Source organism: Mycteria americana, chromosome 3 (assembly GCF_035582795.1).
Source record: "Mycteria americana isolate JAX WOST 10 ecotype Jacksonville Zoo and Gardens chromosome 3, USCA_MyAme_1.0, whole genome shotgun sequence".
NCBI lineage: Eukaryota > Metazoa > Chordata > Aves > Ciconiiformes > Ciconiidae > Mycteria > Mycteria americana.
The window spans coordinates 42,219,238-42,242,287 of record NC_134367.1 but is presented as its reverse complement, the minus strand read 5'-3'; the positions used below and the strand labels follow the sequence as shown (position 1 = coordinate 42,242,287).

The window sequence follows — 23,050 nt, the reverse complement described above, 5'->3', positions numbered from 1 at the left end:
CGTAACAGAAAATGGTTATCAGATGCAAATGGTTGGTAGATGAGAAGAAGATAGGTCTGACTTGTCAGCCACACAGCCCAAGCAAGCTAGATGTAAATAAATATCTCTTGCCAATTGCAACAGAAGTATTTAATTTTGATGAATCTAAGTAAATGACACTGTAGCTTGGAATTTTGAATGGTTTTCTTAATCAAACGATACAAAAGCTGGCTGGAGTGGGGAGACAAGAGTTTTACTAGCCTGAATTCACCTTCTTGCCTCTCAGTCCCTTCAGGTTTAATCTCTTCACTTAAATCTCTTGCTAGACTCATTAGCTTTATGGTAGAGGCATGCATGTAATCAGTCTATTTGTTTTTCCACATGATTCTCTAACAGTATGTTCTGAAAAACTAGGATCTTTGAAACCTCTCCTACAATGTCATACTTTTTTTCCTTAGAATAATTCTTAAAAAATGAGTTGTTAAACAGTGTAGTATAGTAGAAACAATAATAAAAGAAAATCTTTAGTCCATTCCTTTATTTGTAAACTGATTTCGGATTTATAGGAAACTGTCCTGTTATAAAACTAGAGAGTAAAAGATGAGATAAGAAAAGATTGCCATTATTTTTTAATGATGACTTTCTGAATGTTCTCAAATTGCTTTATACCTTCTGTCACTCTGTCAGAAAGGCTATGAAGCTCAAAAAATATACTTCACCAATGGAATTTTCAGGTGTTAAAGATCTGTTTGCTAATATTTTGTTCATTTAGCAAGAAGGTTATAAGAGAGAGAACCAGTTTGCATAAGGAAATGCATATTTATCTGTTCCAGTGAGTTGCAAGGTGTATTCATCCTATTCCTAGAATTGAGTGTCTTAAAATTTGTGCGCTCTTTTTTTTTTTTTTTTTTTTTTTTTTTGTCTGGGTTGTGCTCCAAAGCATGTGAGACACTTTGTAAAAGAGTCGAGATACAGTATTGGTTCTTGTATTATGTGCGATCCACGAAGTTAGTAATTAGTTTTGTGATTGTAGGACCAGGTGAAGCGGAGCCAGAGATCCAGACTTTTGACTCAGAGGATGTCAATGAGACTACAACAGAAAAGCTACCCAGGGTGACTGAAGAGAAGCCAGAGAGAAGCAAGGACTCAACCATACATACAGCCCATCAGTTTTTGATGGACACTCCCCAGGTATGATAGCCAATGTGTCTTCTTACAACTACAGTAGTAGAAACAGTCTGTTTTATTTGACCAGTGTTAATGAAACTCTGTGAATGCAAAAGTTTGGAATTACTTTCCTTCAGACAGCACAGTAGCTTGCTGTTCCTTAATAGCAGAATGAAAAGTAACGCACAACCAACTGTTATATATGCAGCTGAATGATGACTTCAAAATGACAAGTCCTCCCCATCCTTCTGTGGGAAGGTCCCATCCTCACTCTTTTTAAAAAAAACTTTTGTTTTTCTAACTGTCAAGAACTGTTTTGCTCAAATGAATCTGCTGATCAAATGCTTGGGTAGAGTGGAAAGCGATGGGCAAGGGTGTGGAGCCTGAAGATGATAAAAGGGTTGAGTGATGAGAGAGCTAGGCATCAATGACTTTAAAACACCATTGTGGACAAAGAATTCACCTCAGTTAATTCGTCACAATATATTACTTACTCAAAAAAGCTGTTTGCAAGTATTATAGAACCTTTGTGAGCCTTTTATGAACGTCTAAATTCCAAAAAAATATTAACATAGCCTAGAAAATCCTAGAGCTTTATGAGATGCTCATAGTTTCCCAGTGCAAACTGTTAGCTGTGAAAAAGCACATTTTATCATAAAGAGCTATGGCATAGAAGCAGTTAATGGTGGATAACCAGTTGATAAAAAACAGACATTGAAAATATTATTACTTTAGAAGTAAAAAACCTTTCATGCTTATAATATTGTGTCCTGAGTACATACTTGGAGGGCAATATTTTACTATTTATACGCACCACATGGAAACGATTGTGTGCCAGCTATACCTGATATTTCCATCTTAATGCCAAACGTTGCAAGTCTTTGGAAAAAGGCTGCTGAATGCAAGAGTGTTCTCCCATTGTCAGAATAGTTAGGCGGCTTTTTTTGTTGGTTTTGTTTTGGTTTTTCAATTGACATGCAAAACCTGAAACAGGAGGGGGAGCTCTTGCGGCACCAGCTAAAGAGGAAGGGAGAAACGATGCTGGACGAAAAGTGCAAGTTCTCACCTTTCAGTGAAAGGCAGAGGGAAGAGCCCTCTCCATGCACATTCTTCCTCCCTTCCTTAAACCTGCAGTAGGTGACCAGAGGGACTGCTGCTGCCTCTTGAGGAATGAGGAGTTATTGGTACTGCATTTATAGCCTTATTTTCCTTAATCCATAAACCTGCAGGTTATGCAGACCGTATACTACCGTTTGGCTAAACTATGGTATTACAAGTCAGGAACAGAAGCTGTCAGTGAAAGCACGGTAAAAGTAAAAGAAGCATGATAGAGCTTGGGTGTCCTTTAACAGAATGGTTTATCAAATAGTATTTGCTGGCAGGTGAAGAGGAAGATGTCATTCAGTTCTTTAAGTGGTTTGAAAGAAGCTTTTAAAAAACTATAATTAAGTGAAGCATATTATATTTTGGAAGATAGTAGATAGGTAGTATTCAGTAGTTTGATCTTCATTGTACTGTCATTAAATCTGGTGTTTGTCAAGATCATTTCGCTGAATTATCTTGAAGTTCTGTACCTGATGATTTTCAGTGTCTATATCATAGATGTTCCTAGCTTTGTTTCTATGTCGATTGTGTCACAGATGCAGGTATTTGTGGGGAGGTATTTATCCTTCCTGTACATGGAAGCTATTAAAGAAAAGGAGATTTAGAATCTTCATTTATGTTTTTTCAGGTGTTTTTGTGTCTAAAAGAATAAGAACAATGCATTTTTACTTTTTTATAGTTTGATATAGTTTGGGGATCACCAGATGTGTGAACTTATTTTTCTGTCCTGTAAATCTCATAACTACACTTCTAGCATATCGTTAGAGATCCTGAAGAGCTGAGAAAGGAACTTGAAAGGCAATTGGAAGCTTGGCAGACACAGCAGTCTGGAACTCCAGATGAGGTTTGTGACCTCGTTTTAGTATAAAACTGTCATAAGAATCCTTCATTGTATTATTTCATCTTGTTTTACTGCTGAAGCACTGAGGAAGCCAAGCAGGCTGGAATCTAAATATTCAAAATAGCATTATTTAGATGCTATTTTTGGTGTTATGTTTAACTTATTCTGAAAAAAATTACATTATTCTTCAAGCAGGATGATGTTTCAGATCTTGTTTTGAATGTGCTGTGTGCTATTTGCAGAAAGTTACTCTGCTGATACTGACTTCTTAAACTTGCTTAGTTAGAAACATTTTTCTCGGTCCTCCCAAGCTCCTTCCATTTTGAGTTGTCACCTGCAGTTAAGTGCTGGACACCACTTTCACAAAATTATGATGGACAGAAGTTGTCTCCTTCAGTTGCGGTGGTGGAGTTTGAGCTAACCAACAGCAGAACCAGAATATGATACTTGCTCTGACTGTTGTAGTCATGAATTGTAAACCATATTTGGAAGTAATTGCTGAATGAAATTGCCAGTGTAGAGGCTTAACAATTTTGCTGAATTTTAATTAATGTAAGTAATACTATTTTTGTAGTGGCTGAGAGATGAACCTAGCAGACTTTATGGCTTGCCTTGCTGTAATACCAACTATCAGATGCTGGCCATTACAAGATTTTCCTATATCAACAGCAATGCCAAAGTTGCTCTGTGTACTCCTAGAGGAATGGTCATTGCACACTGCAGCTGTGTAGCAGCAAAGAGCATACGAAGTTGAATGCAAATTGCCATCTTTATAGAGTGCTCACCAGACACTCTCACAGTCCCAGCTGATAGTTACCTACTACCTCCCCCTTGGTACACTGAGGTTTGTTTTCTTTTTTCAGGCAGAGCTTCCCAACTTTTTGTTTTTTCATAATTCACTTTTATTTCTTTCTGTGATGTATGATGTTTTAGGAGAAGGAAGCAGCACAGTTGTGGCAGAGGTATTTAGTACTGACAGCTCCTCTATCACAGCAGCTTTGTGAACAGCTACGACTCATATTGGAACCCACTCAGGCAGCCAAATTGAAGTAAGTTGGGTCTTTCTGAGGCTTTTAGTTTCTTTAAACTCCTGGTTTTGGAGGCCTTTAACCTCTGTACAGCTGCAGCTTCATGATGTTCTTGCTTTATAGCAATTATTCATGTTTGTACATGCATTCATTTTACTTTTGTATGAGAACACTGGCTTATTTTATGAAATGCAAACGTGATGTAGTAGTAGGTACCCATCCTGAGGATACTGCCTCCTATTTTTTCTTCTGTGCAACAGGTGATCAAACTAACTTAAACCCGTGAAGTGCTATTGAGTCAAAGATTATGTTAAAAAAATCACTTAATGTTAAAAACAACATAGAACACTTTGACATTTAAGAGATCTAGACTTGTTTCAAACTGCAGGAGTCTAAATTCAAGGTCTTCCTTCCATTTTAGGCATCTAGATTTAAGAACTCCTTTTAAAAACACCGAATATCCATGTTGCATTAAAAATGTGAGATTTTTTTGACCTATACCTAAATACGAATATTAGAGCTACTAATTTTGTTTTTATTATATTTTACAAAATTTTGTTGTTTTGCTGCATAGGCCAGGATTTCCAGAATGAGACATTTGCTGATAATCCCTGTCATTATGTCTTTTTCTCAACTTTCAGAGGAGACTACAGAACAGGGAAGAGATTGAACATGCGCAAAGTGATTCCATATATTGCCAGTCAGTTCCGAAAAGATAAGATCTGGTTGCGAAGGACCAAGCCCAGTAAACGACAATACCAGATTTGCTTGGCTATTGATGATTCCTCTAGTATGATAGACAATCACTCTAAACAGGTAAAATAAAAACCTTGGAAGAAGTATGAAGAAACTACCCCTTGTTGTAGGTCAGCTGCTGACTTGTTTCACACAGAACTGGCGGCCGTTGGAAAGTCTGACTCTGGTGATTCTAGAGCAGTTATTTTTCTGGTCCATGCACTTGAACTCTTGTCACCTCATGCCAAAGAGATCTGTTACTAAAAGATCAGTGAAAGTTAGCTGAAAGGAGGAGATGTTAAATTTGTTAGAGATGTACATATCCACTGGAAAATTATTTTTGTAGTCTATAAAAGGCTGAAATTTGCTTAGCTATGCAGTTCATTGGAGGATTAAATATTAGTTCATCATAGCTCACTTGTAGGGTTTTTATTTATTAAAAATGTGTGTTTCCTTCTAAATAATTATTTCAGTGTTTATTTCATTAGCCTGCCTAAAATGGTATCTCTAAATCAGTCAGCTGAAACCCTCAAGTAGAACTAGTGATTCTTTATTGCAATGTCTATCTTGCATAACTATAACAGGAAAAAAGATAGGAAGTCTCTTATTTTACTAGACAATGAAAAATTATTTTGGTAATATTCTTCATATTTAATACTGAGCTGTGAGTAAAACTCGGAATATCCAATTTTTGATGTAACTTTTTTCTTCAATAGCTTGCATATGAATCCCTGGCAGTTATTGGAAATGCACTGACTCTTCTAGAAGTAGGACAAATTGCTGTGTGTAGGTGAGTTTATTTGAAATCCTGACTTTTCTTTAAGACTTCAGAGCAGAATGTAAGTACTGGTTTCACTCTGTAATTTTTTCTTCTTTTCTTAAAGCTTTGGAGAGACTGTTCAGCTGCTGCACCCGTTCCACGAACAGTTCAGCGACCAGTCAGGGACACGGATATTGCGTCTTTGCAAATTTCAGCAGAAGAAAACAAAAATAGCCCAGGTACACAAGAATGCCTCTAGGGCAACAGGTTTGCAAATCTTTTCCAGACAAGACATCTGCAGCTTCATGGTTTCATGATCACTTTGTAACGTTTATTGGTTGTTTGTATTTGAGAGCGTGATAGCTGGTTAGATAACAAAGAGATAGAATGGTCACAATTTTGTAATATTAAGTGTGTTTTCTCACTTGTAGTTCTGATGTATGCCACTTTTAAGCATTCATCTTTCTCTGTTTGTATTAGGCCTTAAACCGTATTTTGGGTACAAGCTATTGGGTACCCCAGTGTCAAATCACATCAAAGTTTGTGGGAATTTAGGACTTGCCATGGATTCCACTGTAGTAGTAGGAGGAAGAGCTTTATATGTTTGTCAGGCTGTAAGTTTGTCAGACTTGACTGATTCCTGAAGAAAATAACTTTCTGTGGTAATATGTCCTGGACAGCTGCAAGGTTTTTTTCTTTTAGGAAGGTTTTTGCAGTCTTACCTTTCCAACTTGAGTAAGATCTGCTATTAATATTAAATGGAAATGGAGAAGTCCCAAATAGCTCAACAGTACTCTTATAAACGCCAAAATTGAGAGGACTTGACAGTTGATGCCCTTAATTTTAATGGGGAATATGTAACTAGATAGATACTTCTGTTGCAAGTTGAAGCCAAAGAAGTTCAACCTAGAAAATAGGATGTATATTTTTAATGATGCCATGAATCACTTGAACAATTGACTGACGTTTTGATGGCTTTCTTAGCATTGGAAAAATTTTAAATCCAGATTGAAGGCTTTTTTGAACTAGAGGATCTTCAGAAATACTTAGTAAATATGAAGCAGGAGTTAATCTAGGAGATGCCAAGGACTGTATCTGTGTAGGTGGTCAGACTTGGCATTTAAAATACAGAAATGTGTTCTTTAAAAATGTTGTCATTATTATTTTATGATGAGATAACTTAATCTTCTTATTCGTTTCCTCTGCAGTTTCTGGAATCGTCAGCAAATATGTTTGCTGCAGCACAGCAGTTGTCTCAAAATACCAATCCGGGTGAGCTTTCTTTTTGTTACTATGCTTGTTGCTGTGGCAGCAGAATGCTTAGTACTGTCCTGAAGTAATATCCTGGCAGAAAGACTCCTAGCACTGAGACATCACTTGCATTAGGGCTTTGGGCTTTGCTTTGTCAAAAGGAATGTTTGGTTGAAATTTAGCTCAAAACCCAAAAGACACCTACTTCATATTTGTCAATAATTCACTGAAATTTTGTTTATGGCTTTTTAAAAAGGCATGCCTTACCTGCCTCCCTGCTGTGGTTTAACCCCAGCCAGCAGCTAAGCACCACGCAGCCGCTCGCTCGCTCCCTCCCGGTGGGATGGGGGAGAGAATCGGAAGAGCAAAAGTAAGAAAACTCAAGGGTTGAGATAAAAACAGTTTAATAGGTAAAGCAAAAGCCGTGCACGCAAGCGAAGCAAAGCAAGGAATTCCTTCACTACTTCCCATGGTCAGGCAGGTGTTCAGCCATCTCCAGGAAAGCAGTGCTCCATCACGTGTAATGGTTACTTGGGAAGACAAAGGCCATCACTCCAAATGTCCCCCCTTCCTTCTTCTTCCCCAGCTTTATATACTGAGCATGACGTCATGTGGTATGGAATAGCCCTTTGGTCAGTTTGGATCAACTATCCTGGCTGTGTCCCCTCCCAGCTTCTTCTGCACCTGGCAGAGCATGGGAAGCTGAAAAGTCCTTGACTGGTGCAGCAACAACTAAAACATCTCTGTATTATCAACACCGTTTTCAGCACAAATCCAAAACATAGCCCCATACCAGCCACTATAAAGAAAATTAACTCTACCTCAGCTGAAACCAGGACACTCCCTTTACGTCATATTTCCAGATCATGTTTGTCCTAGACGCTGCCTGCTTTAGAGCATTGTCCAGCTTCCTAGTGACATTGACTCCATAGGCACTTCTGCTCTTGCTTGAGAGCTTGATTTCTGTAGGTATCCAGAAGCACGCTGTTTTGAGGGGGATAAGTGTTTGCCTCCTACCTGCCTTTCACTCTGGTGCAAGTTTAGGTCATGAGCTGCTTGAGTTTCCCAGAAAAGCTGGAAGGTTTGTTACCTCATGGCTGACCCACAGTTAGCCTAAAAGGCTGCTCTGTGCTAGTTAAAAGCTTGTCACGGTGGGACCCATATTTTAAAAAAGTTCTTGTTGTTAAAGTACTCTAACAAATGGAGAATCTGGGATTTATAATCCACAGCTGCCTTGCCACAGGGTGGCCAGGTTGTTGGAATATTCTGAGGGGGAGCAGCATCCAGTCCTGTTGAACTAGGCTGGGGTGCAGCAGCAATCAGGTCCCCAGAATCAGGGAGCTAGCAAGAGAAAAGGCAGTAGGGAACATCACCCCTTTTTGAAAAAAGTCCAAGCCCTGTCACATTTGGGGACTGTCTGCGGAAAAGGAGGAAGTGTTCTGCATCCCTCCCTAGCCATTATGCTGCCGGGGGGACAAGAGAGAGGTGCTTGCATTCCCGACTGTAATTACTGTTATTTCCCTTGTAATTACAGGACGATAGATACATAACTTAGTCAGAATGTCCCTTTAGAGGGATGTATCTCTGACTCTGGGGGCAATGTGGGTCAAGTAACATGTTCCCAGAAAATGGTTGGTGTTGAGGAACCCAGCATCTGTGCCATGTGTTTTTCAGGAGGTTTACTTCAGACCAGCTCGTCTGGTCCCAAGGGCTTAGTGCTCTGTAGTGGCTGGACTGCCTTGATTGTGCCTCTGGAGCCTGTTCTCTGGTTTAGTTTCTTCCAAAAATAATCCAAGATTGCTCTCTGATGGAAGCCAAGCCCATTGAAGCAGGGACTACAGGGCAACATGTTTCAAAAGCACAGTCGTAGTCCAAAGTGAAATGCTGATACAGGTGTGCCCATAGGTACCTGCTTCTGGAGGAATAGATTTGGACTCTATTTCATTGCAGCAGCTGCTACTCTACTGAGGTAGTGATCTAGTGGCTGGACTCTTATAATTCAGCCAATATTTAATTCCTAGGCACTTACCAGGCATGAAAGATAAGGACCAGGCATGAAAGATCGTGACTCAATTCATTAGGTATTTTCCATGCCTTTCATCCTTGCTTATAGTACTGATGGACTAGGGGTTTTTTTCCCCAGTTATTCTCAGTGGTATCACACAGTGGGAAAAACTGTCTTTCTTGACCCACTTGTATCTGCAGCTTAATGTTAAGTCACAGAACTCTATTTGATAAAGACTTAATTTCCTTACGAATACTCTGAGGGTTTTTCCATTATACCCACAGGACTAACAACAAAATAGTCTGTTTGCCTTTTAAATGGATTACTCTGACTGGAATTTAAAATGTTCTTTGTGCACAGAAACAGCGCAGCTGCTTTTGATTGTGTCTGATGGAAGAGGCCTTTTCTTGGAAGGCAAGGAACGAGTGACAGCAGCAGTTCAAGCAGCTCAGAATGCCAATATTTTTGTTATTTTTGTAGTGTTGGACAATCCTAATTCCCGGGTAAGTAAATGAACAAGGGAGAAGTATTCAAGTGCAGTGAATGAGAAACATACAAATCTTTTTCTTGTCTTTCCTAGTGCTTTACAGCCATCTTATCTTTTGCAGAGGTCAAAGATATTTAGCCCTGTCAGTTTTTCACAACATCGTCAGATCTTCTATGATTTCTCCCTACGGTGATGCTTATCCTCTTTTGTATTAAAAAAAAAAAAAAAATCGGTTTCCATGCCACAGAAAGTCTAAGAGCTCCTGTCTTCAAATGTAATGGCTGTAGATTTTGGCCACCAGAGAAGTAGCTGACAGGCTGACAAATTCAGTTTGAGAAATGCTTTGTTCATCTCAATTTTGATTCAAACTGATCATTTCTGACAGGAGTCTCCATTTGATATGGCAGCTGGAGCCAATATGAGATTAAACATTAGACAGAAAGGAGTATATGAGAGTTATTTAGTGCCTGAATTGGGAAAGCTGGGTACTGTATTTGGTAGCTGTGAAAGAAAACTGTTAGATTTCCTTGGCTGGGAAGCTGAAATATCTGGGAGCTTTTCAGTGAGACTCCGTAGTGCAATAAGTGAGCAAACTTTAGCCTTACTTTGAATTAGGTAAAGTCTCTAATTTTGCAGGTCACGTTTTCTTCCTATATCTTTTTATTTTTCCATACAAAACTCATCTGCTATATTTATTTTTGGAAAATTAACAATTGTCTTGCTGACAAACTATTATAAGGTTCTAATGAAACCTAGCTATAATGTCAAGCGAAAATTCTGGGCAGTGAAATGTGTTTTTTCTAAGCTTTAATTTTCGGAACTGCTACAATGAGCAACTAAGAAGTTACTTTACGAGAAGCACAGCTGGAGTTTAATCTGATTTTTGTCTTTGTAGTATTTGTTGAAATATTATAAAACAATTTGCTAAAGAACCTTGTATTAGATCACTGCACAAATGCAAGTTGAACCCTTAACCCTAAAGAGCTTACAGATGACAGTGTGCTGGAAAGGCATCAAATGTATAAATAAAACTAAAGTGATAACAGTAAACTCAAATCATAAAATACTAAGGAAAGACAGGATTTATTTCTAGAACTTGGTATTGCAGAAGCTTAAGCTTAGTCTCTTCCAGCCTGTAATTCGTTGATTAGAGCACTTTTATCTAAAAGGGCAAAAGCATTTAACTGCTTTGTGTTCAGCTTTTTATTTGATTTACCATTGAACACTTATGGCTTTTAATCTTAAAACTCTCTAACTTACTTTAACAGAGGAGGAATTATAAGTATTTGAAAAATAGGATAAATAATATCAAAGGCCTATAAAAGATGCACGTGGTTTAGTAGTAACATCAATTCTTTTTTACAGGATTCCATTTTGGACATTAAAGTACCTATATTCAAAGGACCTGGAGAATTGCCTGAAATCAGATCTTACATGGAAGAATTCCCATTCCCATTCTACATGATCCTGAGAGATGTGAACGCGCTTCCAGAAACTCTCAGCGATGCACTCAGACAGTGGTTTGAACTGGTGACTGCCTCAGACACTTTGTAGACTTTGTAGACAAAGTCAGTACCTGATTGCTGCTAAACCGCTGAAATACATGAAACAGCATTTCATCGGGGAGTTCATAAGGTCTCTAACTAGGATTAATGTGCGGGAGCTGCCCTCTGGCAGTCAGACTGCCTAAGAACAACATGGTTTAGGTGCATTCTTCCACATTTGTCAGAGGAGAATTATGCAATGGTGAGACTGTCGTCTTCTTTCATTGCCTATTCCCACAAATAACGTAAAACTTTCTTCAACTTCTCTTGTAATAACTTATTACTTTTTAAAAAAATGTATTTGTAATGTTCACAAAGGTAAAATTATTCCTACCACTGTCTATTGCAATAAGAAAAATCGGTCTTGCTCCTGGGAAGGCATTTCTGCATTAGAAGAACTTCAGGTATCTTGCAAAAAAGCATTCTTTAGCTTCACCCATGTGGCTGGTGCCTCTCTGGGAAGGAGTCGTGGGAGCAGGGGAAGCAGATGGTTTTAGACAACAACAACAAAAAGTACTTGAATACTCGAAACCTTTCTGCAGTTAAAGACATCCTATTTAATTATTGCTGATTTTTGTCTGACAATATCAACAGGGAGTTTTATGAATAATGCCGTATGATCATCCCTATGTTACCAGGTTACACTGTGAAGTTTGCCCCTCTGTCTGAGGCAGACATGGAGGACCTTTCATTAATCTGATGTCTTAGAGCATGGACATGATTTTTCAGTGCAAAAGCTATGCATCTTATATTGTCTGTACTAATAAAAAGAGGTACCACTGTTTGTAATTATGATGTCTGTTCTTTAAGTTGATCAAAGATTGAATAAATTAACCAAGTTTGCCACATGGAAATGCTGTGCATTCTCTAGCAGTGCACAAATATGAATTTTCATATGCAAATGTGTTGTGGTTTATGTAACTTCAACACCTATCCTCCTTTTATGAGGATATGCCAGCACAGAGTTTTGATTAGGGGTCTTTTGACTTTCAATGAAAATCTGAAGGAAACTTTGTTTAAATACCCCCTCCTTTGAAGATTTTTCTTTGCGTACAAAAATTGAAGGTGCCTCATTCTAAGTGTGGTGGAGGAGTTGATCAGAAAATGGCTGGAAACGTGGGTGTACTCCCAAAGATGTGATCGGTCTCTTTGGCTTCTAGATAGAAAAACCTTACTTGAAGTATTGCTGTAGCTGCTCTGACATGCAGCAGTGGCAAGACCCAGAGGTGTGAAATGGGCCAGCAAAGCTGTTTGTCATATGCGTGTAGCTTTGCCACAGCTAATTCATGATAAGCAAATTTCAGAACTGAAAACTTAACAGGAGCTCTATCCCATCAGAATTTAAATGTCAGATACTATATAATATCCTTCTAGGGTTCTTTAGATCTCTCATACATGTGTACAAATACTTAACATGCTTAACAGGGAAATTTAACTGTGGAAGTAGGTGGGTTTAGTTCATTAGGTAATTCTCCAGAATGTACTTCCATTTCAGACTTGTACTGAATATTTGTAGTAGGAAACATGGAGAAAATATTTTAGAAACTAAAACTTAAGATTGCAAGGATACACTTCCAATGCAAATTATAGATTGTTGCAGGGATGTCGTTACAGCCTGAGACACAATTCTAGCAGCAGTGCTTACTGCACAAATGTTTAAGCAAACCAGGGTTTTTCTCTATCTGTAATTAACAAAGGGCTTGCACTATATTTGGTACAAGTAACACAGAAAGGAAAGGCATCAGTTAACTGTTGTTTTTTCTCTGCAAGCCAGCTCCATGTCTGTATTCATTGACACAGTGCTGAAGAAACTATCTGTGCCTTGCACCCTTCACAACAGTTACGTGTCTGGGCACAGCCACAAGTACTTAAAAAGATGCAAAAGGTAGCTTAGTGTCCTGTGATTGGTGTCCTGCTCAGGTGACTTCTAGATCTTACTACACTGCTTTAATTTGATCCTACAGTTAAACATGTTAGTCTTATAGCTGCATCAGCCTTCAAAGCACCTGTCTGTGAAATGCTAGGCTATTATTACTTGCAGTCTTTTGTTGCTGCAGCTTGTTTGCAGTTTTGGAAGAAAGAAAAAAAAGAGGGACCTGAATTAAACAGCCCCACAGCCTCTGCTTCCTCTGGTACAGTTTGTGGTGCCGCTTCCCGCAGGCACGGCCGGGAGGGCTCAGTTCTGGCACAGGTAAGCAGCGTCCTGGGCTCTGCCTCTGGCTTTAGCTCCCTGCGTGCTCCGGGACACGAGCACACAGTCTGCTCGGTTTGCTCGCAGCGGCCAGGCACGACGGCCGCCTCGCTGGGCTGAGCGGGCCCGGCCATGAGGAGCCTCCCCGCTTGGGGGGGGGGTGGGGTGGTGGTGGGGGGTGTCCTCCCGCGACCAGCCCTGGCTGCTGGGGCAGCGGCCTCCTTCGGCGCGGGCTCTCCCGCGCTGCCTGCAGCCCCGGACCGGAGGCGCAGGAAATGGCCGCCGGTGGGCCCCGCCCGCCCGGGGAGGGCTCGGCGGCCACGGCCGCGGCGGGAGAGGCGGAGCTGCCCGTCATGGCCGCCAGCCGCCTCCCGCCGAGCGCGCTCACCCTGAAGCAGGTACGAGCGGGCGGCTCGGGCCTCCTCTCGCCCGCCTGGCGCGGGGGGTGGCGGGGCTGGCTGGCCGGGCCCACCCCGGGGGCGGCGGGCTGCGGGGGCCGCGCTCTCCTCAGGGCTGCTGCCGCCCTCCGGCTGCGCCGTGCCTGGCGTCCGGCAGCCGCAGTCCTGACAGGAGCCGCGCAGGGGCCCCGCGGCCTTGGCGGCAAACGGCAGCAGCGAGGCGGAGGGAAGCGGCCGCTCGGCGGGAGCTGCGCTGTGGGCCCGGGCGGGCGGACAGGCCTCCGCGGTGGCGGGGAGGGTGAGCTGGCACTCGCCCCCGTAATGCCGCGTTGTGTGCGTACGGCTAGCCTCAGGCACCTTAACGTATTCCGCATGTGGTGTGTTCCTTTCTGTGAAATCCGAGTTTCTTGGATTGGGATCTAAGGCAATACTGCATCTTTTAGAAAAGGCGACGGGGAACTTGGTGTTTATTTAACTGTCCCCCAGAACAAAGCCTCCGAGGGTACAGCTCTCAGCAGTGTCCTGGGACAGGGGGTAGACTTCCCTCTCTCCTTCCCAGTTCCTGAGGCGACAGCAGGTTCTTCAGTTATACAGGAAAATCCTGCGGGCTATTCGCGACGTCCCTGCTGAAGCAGATCGCCGCTATTTAAAGGACTGGGCCAGGGAGGAATTCAGAAGAAATAAAGATGCTACAGAAGAGGTGAGGATCGGGAACCCACAACCCCGACCGCCTGCCCTCAGGAACGATCAGCGCGCTGGCCTGTAGTTCAGCACGTGGGTTTGTTTTGTAGTGTCACTTCTAGACTGGTGAGAAGTCTCCTGTTACTTTCTCTTAAGGAGCATTTATGTGAAGAAATAATTCAGCATCTCTAAGTATTATCCCCCCTGTTGGCATTAGTAATGTTTCTCTCATTTTCAGATAATAATCTGGAATTAAAAAGCTAAAAACCAAACAAATCCTGCTTACTCAAACCACAGATGAGAAAAATTGTATTGAATAATATGACAGCTAACATAAACTTAGTAATGGTCAGGCTTTCTCTAGCTTCTTTTTTTCATCTTTGATTTCAACTATATTCAAGCTGAACACAATCACATTGGATCGTTGTGGATATGAAGCATGCGTGAAATGCAGAAACCTTTGCATTTCTTGTATGTCTCCTGTCCTCTGCTTTCTAGTTTGTTCCTTTTTCCAGCCAGTGCTGAAGGAATTGGTGGCTGAATTACGCAGACAAAGCATTACAGTACTTAGCTAAAAGTAACATTGGGAGACACATCCACTTGCTCTATAAAACACCGGTCTTCACACTGCCCGCTGTCACTACTTACTTGCAAAGGCGGCAGAGACAGAGGCGTAAAGAAAACATTATTAGGAGTTGGAATCCAGTTCAAAAGTGAGTTTTAATGCAAAGCCATAACCAGCCCCCAAACACATCATTAAGGAATTGGGGAAAATTAATTCATTATTCACCTGTTTTTTAACCATGTCAGTGACTGTCATGTTAGTTTACACAAAGAAATAGATCGCAATAGCACTGGTAAGAGTTGTATGTATTTTAACGTGTTAGAATCGGCGTGCTTGTGTAAAACCTGTGCCGTGTGCAGGCGTCCAGTTCAGTGATTCCGTTTTGTTTTACAGGATGCAATCAGGATGATGATTACTCAAGGCAACATGCAACTTCAGGAACTTCAAAGAACACTTAAGCTGGCAAAATCCTGATCTTGTTGACAGATGGACTGTGATCTGCTGCGAACAAGCACAGTATTTTTTCCAGAATGTGGTTATAATAGCAGCCTTTGCTGACAACCCAGTAATGTTTGAAGGTGGAATCTACCACAGTGGGGTTTTTTTGTTTGGTTTTTTTCCCCCTTCCTCTTCTTGGTTTGGTTACCCTCCTGTGTGGGAATCGCTCAGACACAAAAGACTTTAAAGAACTGAATGGATGATGTAGCATGTGCTGTGGGAAAAGCAGAAAGCACCAAAAATTGCAACAGCGGTGTTATGCCAGGGAAATGGAAAATAAATATAAGCCAGATTATTTTGTCTGTTTTCTATTGCGGCAACTCTAAGTGGTAACATTCATAGTGGTAACAGCTCTTTCTGTACTGTGCCAAGGATTTTTACCAAAATTTGGGGTTAAAAAAGCATTTGGGATAAATAAATGGGCCCAAAACAAATAAACATGATAAAATATTAACAAAATGTTTTGTATGTAGATCTTGGTTTTCAGTTATAGCTGAATAAAACTTAACAGGGGAGGTCTTTATATATGAAAATAAGAGATTTTACCCCCAGAAACAGTTATTACCAAGTTAACAGGAAGTACCTTCAAGTTAGTATTTAAAAGTCAATAGAAAGTAGAATTACAAACAGAAAATACTAACTGCAGATATTGTGGTCTGTTTTTCCAAATGTTGTATTACTCCATTTTTAATTGTTAGCTTGCAACTGTTCTTACCTTCCTGTGAATTGCAGTAGGTTTGGGGTTTTTTTCATATAATTTAAAAATGCCAAGGTGAGTGTGGGATTTTCTCAACATAAATAGCCAGGCAACAGTAGATAGATACCTGGATAGATCCAGTAGCTGTGTACAACTTCGGCTGTGGTTTCAAGAGATGCAGGAACCCTTCCCTCTCCCACTCTGCTATTATGGTTCACGTAGGGAGCCACCTCCCCTTGCCAAGCAGCCTTTCTGCTGAGTTAGCGAGCTGGCCTCCTCACAGCAGGTCTGGTCAGTGCCACCGCTGGCACAAGGAAGGGACAGGCCAGTATTCCCCCTCCAGGCTACAGGAGGGAAGAAAGACCCCACTGGGGCGCAGGAAGCATGCTTCTTGCTGGGGCCAAACGCAGGCTCTTCAAAGCTACATACTTCAGCAAAGCTGCTTTGCAAAAAGCTGCTGCTTAACAAGAAGGAATGTCGGGGGTTTTTTTCCTAATTGTTTTTCTGAAAGTCACTGTAGAATCCTTTCTTGTGATGTTTATTTAGCTTTGAGTAAAGGATGTGGCTCAGGCAACCAGTGAGGCTGCTAAAGAGTTCAGGTTTGTATAGACAGAAGCCTTTGAGCTTCTAATCAGTCAGTGAAAAATATGTATGTCTAAATATTTTATCAAAAATCTAAATTTTGTTAATATTTTCTGGTAGAATACACTGACAGAACATTAGTGTGTTGGAGACTGATTCTTCACGTTACCAGAAAATGCTGTTTAGAAAGGAATTTTGACTAAACAAAGCCATTATCAATGTCAGCTTGTTCTTACATGTAGCTTTCCCTTTCCCTTCAGCCAGTGGTTTGATTTCTGCTCCTTAATCAGGAGACTTTCCCCTGCTGCCTCATCGCAGTGCTTTCCATTCGGACCCCGGAGTCTGCGTTACTCCTTTGACTCCAGTTTATACATTTCTAGGTTGTGGCCATATAATCCAGGAATAGGTCTTGACAGGCAATGCCCTGGACAGCCACCGACCTGAGTGCTGCTGCCTGTGATTGCCACTGCTTTGTGGGCTTGTCAAGATAAAATTGCCTGCCAGAAGCCTTTAGGAGTCCAAGTAGAGTCTGCTAGGGTAAGTAAATTTACTCCAAGCGTGTGCTGCAGAGAAAGGTAGATAATACAGGTATTTTGTAACGAAGTCCTTCAACTCCAGTAGTTTTGAAGGAGGGAGGACTACCAAGGGGAGTAGAAAGGAATTAGCAGAAAATGTCTCGCTTTATTTTACAGTACATGTGTTGGCTTCACAAAACCTCTAAAATCTGCAGCCAAGTTACTGTCTTAAATTACTGCTCCCTTCGTTACTGTCTTAAATCACTGCTCCAATGGCTACGTTGGTAGTGTAGTTCATATGTGAAGCAGATTAGCTAACGCCATAGCCTTTCCATTCCCCTTGCTCTTGTGCAAGCTCAGGAGTGTGTGTGCGATCAGCTGCACAACTCAGCCCTGTGCCAGTAACTTCCGAAACGGTGCGTGCGTCGGGTAACAAATGGCAGTCAGTCCCTGCAGCCTCCCTCGGGACAGACGGTAGACCCAGTTCCCATGTTTTATAGCCACAAACACAAAAGCTTAGAAGTCCAAGTCCAATTTTCTGCTTCCCCTTCTGCAGCAAGCAAGGGGATTTTGTCAATTTTCTCTGGCTAGAAAGCATTACACCACAGACTTCTGAGCAACACTTATTTTAATTGCTTGGCAAAACATTCACTTTATCAAGATGATACAAAACTTAAATAGCATGCTTCTGCATTCCTACAGTAGCTTAAACAAAACTGTAAACATATGGAAGTGTCTATATTAGACTACCGAAGTCAGAGCAATAAAACTAGTATTTCCATAACTGCGGATATACTTTTCTTGTCTTGATAGTGCATTAACAAGAACTTTAAAAATATTGTTATATAATACAATTTTCTTTGCTTTATACATCTGCTAAGAATATGAAAGCTTAATTACTAATTAGTCAGTGGTGTCTTCCATACTGTAAAGTATTTTGTATTGATTTTCGGGCTCCTCAGTACAGAAAAAAAATTTCTTTCTCCTTGGCATAACAGTACTATCCTGTGTTTGAACTGGTTTTGAACAATTGTTCTATCATGATCTGTTAAGTAAACTTACTTTTCTAACAGAATCTGATGGAGCCTTCTCAGAGGTTGAGGAGGAGGCCCTAAAGGAATGCAGATGCAACCAGTTACAGTACCTCTAGTTTATTTGGAGTCTGTCAGCCTGGACGACAGTGGTCATTGTAAGTTTTGATTTTATAACAGAACACATCCGTAAGAACTTTAAAATGTTGAGTTCTATTTTGTGGGACTGTTTGTGAAAGCAGTCCTAAGACCTGCTGACTCACCAGGGCCTGGCCTCTCTTTTTAGAGATACGAGGGAAAAAACAGAGACAAATCATTCAGAGGAACAAAGGAAGACAGTCTGGAGAATGTATCTGGGAGAAAATCCTGACTCTGCAGAAAAAGAAACATCTGAGTACAGGGAACCAAGCTTTCACTTCTTTATCTAAAGGACTTTCTCAAGCTTCTTCAGTAGTAGAGAATTCAGCCATTTGCTGCTTGAAGGAAAAGAGATTTATATAAAAATTATACCTAACAAGCAGAGCATGGTTATGTTAAAATATTTGCCATCCATGCCCTTAACAAAACTTCTCAGGCAGATTACTTGAGTATGGCCCCAACAACCATGTAACCACAAGGAGCTTTGCAAGCAGGACACCATTAAAAAAAAAAAAACAACAAATCTAATTTAGTATTTGCTTTAATGATGTAAAACCAAAAGAAAAGCAAAGTGGCAACCACAGCCTCTGTACCTAATGGGATGACTCGCCTTAGCATCTCACTCGGTGGGAGCCTGGCCTCTCCCAGCTGGAAGCCTGCATCTGTCACCTATGTGGGCTTGTAATTCGAGTTGGTTCGGTAGCTTCTCTCCACTGACTAGAGGGAGGCCGTGGGGAGTATCTAAAACAGTATCAATAGCCCTTCATCACTAAGGAATTTCTGTCAAAAGCTCTTAAACATCCTGGATTTATTTCAGTATTGGTATCACCACGTGTTTACATGTAGCATACAGTGGAACCCTCTAGCCACACATGATCTATGTGGAAATAAGGAAATTCCCTTTTCAGAAAGCAATTTTGGTTTCTAATGCAGTTTGTTTTCAAGCAGCACCTGGAAATTGAGAGTGCAATTTTTAACGGACTCTTGGAAATAACAAAGAAAGGATCTAATCTGCAGCATCTCGTTGTCAGTAGTACAGTCTGCATATGAATTCTCCTCTGTTCTGGAGTTTCCAAAGTTATTTCTACTCCTGAAAAAGAGCATTTTGTTTGTATGTAACAGGCACTACAAATGTATATGTCTTAACAATATTCCAGATTCCTGTACAGCAGGTTCCAAAATGAGTCCCGTTGCTTGTCTTTACCTGCTTGGTAGATGCTAGCTCTCTTTCTGCACCTTAGTCCTTAATTTGCTGAGCTCCTCTTCCAAGCTTTTAATATGTTCCTTGAGCGCAGCTTTGTCTTGCTGCGCTTTCTGATTAGCTTGGCACCGGGCTTCTTCTATCTTCCGTTCATACCACTTCTCCATCTGTGTGGAAACAGCCTCGAAGAAGTACTGTGTTATCTCCAGGGCCTGGGAGGTGTCTCTGGGCGGAGGGGCAGGCGGCTGTCCCGCAGGCAGAGCAGAGGGCTGCTGCTCCTGGCTCTGATGAGCCCCGCCGTGGTGCAGAGCTTTGTGCCTTGACTGCCCGCTTTTGCTGGACTTCTTTGTCTGAGTTCCTTTGTCAATGAAGTAGCCACTCTGTGGTTCAGTCCTTGCAGGTTCAGTCAAGGGCTGCAAAGCAGCTTGAACCTTAACGTGTCTTAATTTGGAGCCCAAAAGCTCGGAGGAGGGCAGCTCCTGCTGGAACCTGTGGAACGTGCTGGCACTAACAGCTTTGTCCTTTGGCCTGACATCTTGAGCAGGGGCAGAAGAAACTGGTCCACCAATGTTTAACTGTTGCTCTGTACCTACAGAATAAAATATATACATATGTATTTAGAAAAGCTCTGGGCATTTATTTTAGCATTCAGAAATCCTCATTGTTTGATGAATGATGCGGTTTCCCATGTACCATGCTGTGTGTACATTGTAGAGGCTTGTATTAGTTCATCGCATCTTTACAGTCAGGTGATATAATAAAGAGAAAAGCTGGCTCAGGCAGAGAGGCACTGCATTGCAGCTGGGGGATTACAGATTGAAAACAAAGGACTTCACAAGAAGGATGTGTAGCAAAGATCAGGCTAGATGCCCAAAGTAGTCTGCTGCTATTTATGAACCCCCTGCTTCTACAAAACTTGAAGCCCCGCTAATTCTACAAAGGTAACACATTTTGATGCTCCTGAATTGTTCATTGCAGTTACTCACACTCATGCTGCCACAAGATCTCCTGTGTGGTCTTCTGCCTTTCTAGTCTGGGCTATCCATGTCCATGTCTCTTTCCTTTGCATAGTGTTTTGAGGGGCATATACAATGTATTTTACAGAAGCCCAAGGCTTTGGTAGCGCTCTCCCTGGCTGTGGAGACCTGGGCATTCTGCCTGTTCCTTTTTTCCTCAAAAACTTCCCTGGCCAAGCACAGAGGTGGCTTGAACCAAGGTCTTCCATATCTTTGGGTGGCTGTGATCCCTGAATGGGCTTGAATGGTCTCAGCTATTTTTGTTCTTGTCAAATGAACTAATAATTAAACAGACTTTGGTTCAAGGAAAGAGGAAAAAGTGAGAGGTTTATTCTAGATCCTTGCAGTTTGAATATTAACAAGGGAAACGAGTATTTTACATTCACATCCTTGCACCCTGCCATTATAGGTTCCGTACATCTGAAAAGCACTAAATACAATACACTTTCTTCAGCAGACTTTGGATAATCTGCACACCTTCCTGACAGACAATGGGGTGGGAGCAATTCTGACTGGGAAGCTGGAGAAACTTCAGAAAACAGAGTTATTCAGAGCATCAAAGGATTTGGCTTCAAAGACACAGTGACATGGAAGCATCAGGAAGAGCCACTGGGATTCCACCCAACTGTGTCTTAAAATATTCCCAGCAGCTGCCTTGAAGTGTATTCTAATCCCAAGACATTAGGCATATGGATGGGGGAAAGCACACAGCCAGAATTAGTCTCTGTGGTATTAATACAAGTATCCCTCAGTTAATTAGCTCGCCTTTGAAGGAATATGACATCCAAGTACCTGACAAGGTTGTACCTGACGCACCGTCCTGTTGAATGCAAAAATGTTGCCCAAAGCTCTGTTCTGGCACTGGGACTCTGCTCCTTTCCCCATCTTCCGAGAGGCTATTTGGAAGCGTGATATAGGAATGCTGGTGGGAGCCCTCTGCCTGCAGCATGGGCTGGTTGCCTTTACAGTCCTTGGCACTGTGGGGGTTGTTCTCAGTATCCAGGGTCTCAGTGAGAGACTCACAAGTGGACAAAGTTGATTTTGGTCTTGATGACCTGGAATCTCCAGAAAGCTTGAGCTCCAGATTTTGAATCTTCAACATGCACCAAGTCTTCAGCTCATCGACCAAGGAAATCTGTGAGAAAGAGACTGTCCGTTAGATGATCCTATGATTAGATCCTATGGTTCCTGGGCTGCTGAGGATGTGTGGCAGGGACAAAGAGAAGCAAGCCTGGTATCTGTGGGCTTAGACTCCCTGTACAGGTATGCATGCTGCCACTGGGAATATCTGAAGGACTGCAAATCAGAAAATACAAAGAACTATGCATTAGCTAATGAAAGGCATCCTCTTCAGTCCAAGCTACCACCTCTTAGATTTGAATGTGCTACTTCAAATACAGCTCTAAGTTCTCTGATCAAGGCTGACTTGTTTCATCATACAATCAATGGTACTTTCTCACTGCAAGGAACATCACATGTGGTCAAAGCTGCCATTTTTTAAGAGTGAAATTCAAATTAGACACTTCTAGGACACAGTTTTATACCATTACCAACCTCTGCTCCGCTGTTCATTCAGTGATAAAGATGAGTCCAACACTAAATGATAAATTACTAACAGCTTTCAAATTACAAAGGTGCTTGAATAAGTGTCAGCTGCAGAGGCATTTGCCAGTAATCATTTAAAATATGAGTAGCTCTTTTACTCTCTTGTTCATATGACATCATGAATTTAGGTCAGGCCCTCCTATGCACGTGGACATTTAGTCCATACATTTACTAAAGCCCAGCTCAGTTTTTCCAGTAGTTTCCATTAGACTCAACAGAACAGGAACAGCTGATATGACTTAATGGTAATTTCAGTTCACCTGATGTATCACTCCAGTATCTCATTTCTTAAATGGAGATTACAAGGAGATGGAGCACAAGTCTAGACAGTCAGAAGCCAATATAATACTTACGTCTCTTACTATGAAATAAAAACTAAAGCTGCCTTAGTTTGAGAAATACTTTTCTTTGGAGAAAAGTGTTTTGCAGATGTCAGACTGAAGTATCTTGATCAGTAGTTTATGCCGGGATTATCACAGGTGCCCGTCTTTTAACAAGGATTTGGAACAGTCTTACAAAATCATGACATTTTACTATTTCTCAATTCTTAGAAGAATACCAATAATGAGAAAATTAGCTGTATTTTAAATTTACCCCTGTAAGTGGAGAAACACAAATTTCTTAGCATGTTTTAATGGCGAGCTCTTGCAGAAGCTAGAAGGGCAAGAGCTGGATCTCTATGGGAACAGTTATTCTTGTCATGCTGGTTAAACAAGCACACAAAAAGAACTTGCCTATTGGCAGTAATACACAGCTTGGAGATGGTGCACTGTTGCCAAAGTCAGAGGGAAGAAATGCAGCCTTTTCATACGTGGCGGGGAAAAAAAGATCAAACAGAGAAGAAGGGAGAGATTCCCAGGGCACACAACCAAATGGATGAGAAGTAAATGGAACAACACAGATCTTAGCCTTTGTTCCTATTTGCAGATGCTCCTGCAGATGTCCTTTAATGAACCAAAAGCTGAAAGCACAACTGTTAAAAAATTTAGCGGTAGGAATCTTTGCAAAGCACTGTGTTAGAAAAAAGATAT

The 23,050-nt window shown here is 41.3% G+C and overlaps 3 protein-coding genes across 13 annotated transcripts in view; 2 read left to right on the top strand and 1 right to left on the bottom strand.

Annotated features, from left to right (window-relative positions):
* Positions 1–11,685, top strand: part of MDN1 (midasin AAA ATPase 1) — a 106,403-nt gene extending 94,718 nt beyond the window's left edge. The window contains exons 94-102 of the mRNA XM_075498374.1: positions 1,013–1,170; positions 3,005–3,094; positions 4,025–4,140; positions 4,761–4,935; positions 5,571–5,644; positions 5,739–5,853; positions 6,823–6,886; positions 9,231–9,373; positions 10,723–11,685. Of these exons, the coding sequence (XP_075354489.1) occupies positions 1,013–1,170; positions 3,005–3,094; positions 4,025–4,140; positions 4,761–4,935; positions 5,571–5,644; positions 5,739–5,853; positions 6,823–6,886; positions 9,231–9,373; positions 10,723–10,911 (1,124 nt within the window). The 3' untranslated portion in view covers positions 10,912–11,685. The remainder of the gene's footprint in view (positions 1–1,012; positions 1,171–3,004; positions 3,095–4,024; positions 4,141–4,760; positions 4,936–5,570; positions 5,645–5,738; positions 5,854–6,822; positions 6,887–9,230; positions 9,374–10,722) is intronic.
* A 1,617-nt stretch (positions 11,686–13,302) lies between these two features.
* Positions 13,303–15,695, top strand: LYRM2 (LYR motif containing 2). Its single transcript, XM_075498373.1, has 3 exons — positions 13,303–13,490; positions 14,050–14,190; positions 15,130–15,695. Exons 1-3 carry the CDS (start codon positions 13,368–13,370, stop codon positions 15,208–15,210), a joined length of 345 nt encoding a protein of 114 aa, XP_075354488.1. The 5' UTR covers positions 13,303–13,367; the 3' UTR covers positions 15,211–15,695.
* A 3,027-nt stretch (positions 15,696–18,722) lies between these two features.
* ANKRD6 (ankyrin repeat domain 6) overlaps positions 18,723–23,050 on the bottom strand; it is a 116,696-nt gene continuing 112,368 nt past the window's right edge. For all 11 annotated transcript variants that reach the window (XM_075498363.1, XM_075498362.1, XM_075498366.1 and 8 more), the window contains 2 exons: positions 21,207–21,549; positions 18,723–19,987 (listed from right to left, as the gene is read on the bottom strand). In XM_075498363.1, the coding sequence (XP_075354478.1) occupies positions 19,416–19,987; positions 21,207–21,549 (915 nt within the window). In that variant the 3' untranslated portion in view covers positions 18,723–19,415. The remainder of the gene's footprint in view (positions 19,988–21,206; positions 21,550–23,050) is intronic.

Bases quoted from the DNA above. Each gene is read 5' to 3' on its own strand.
- LYRM2 (XM_075498373.1), top strand. From the start codon at position 13,368: ATGGCCGCCGGTGGGCCCCGCCCGCCCGGGGAGGGCTCGGCGGCCACG. The intron at 13,491-14,049 runs GTACGAGCGGGC...TCTCCTTCCCAG, and splicing joins GCGCGCTCACCCTGAAGCAG to TTCCTGAGGCGACAGCAGGT. The intron at 14,191-15,129 runs GTGAGGATCGGG...TTTGTTTTACAG, and splicing joins ATAAAGATGCTACAGAAGAG to GATGCAATCAGGATGATGAT.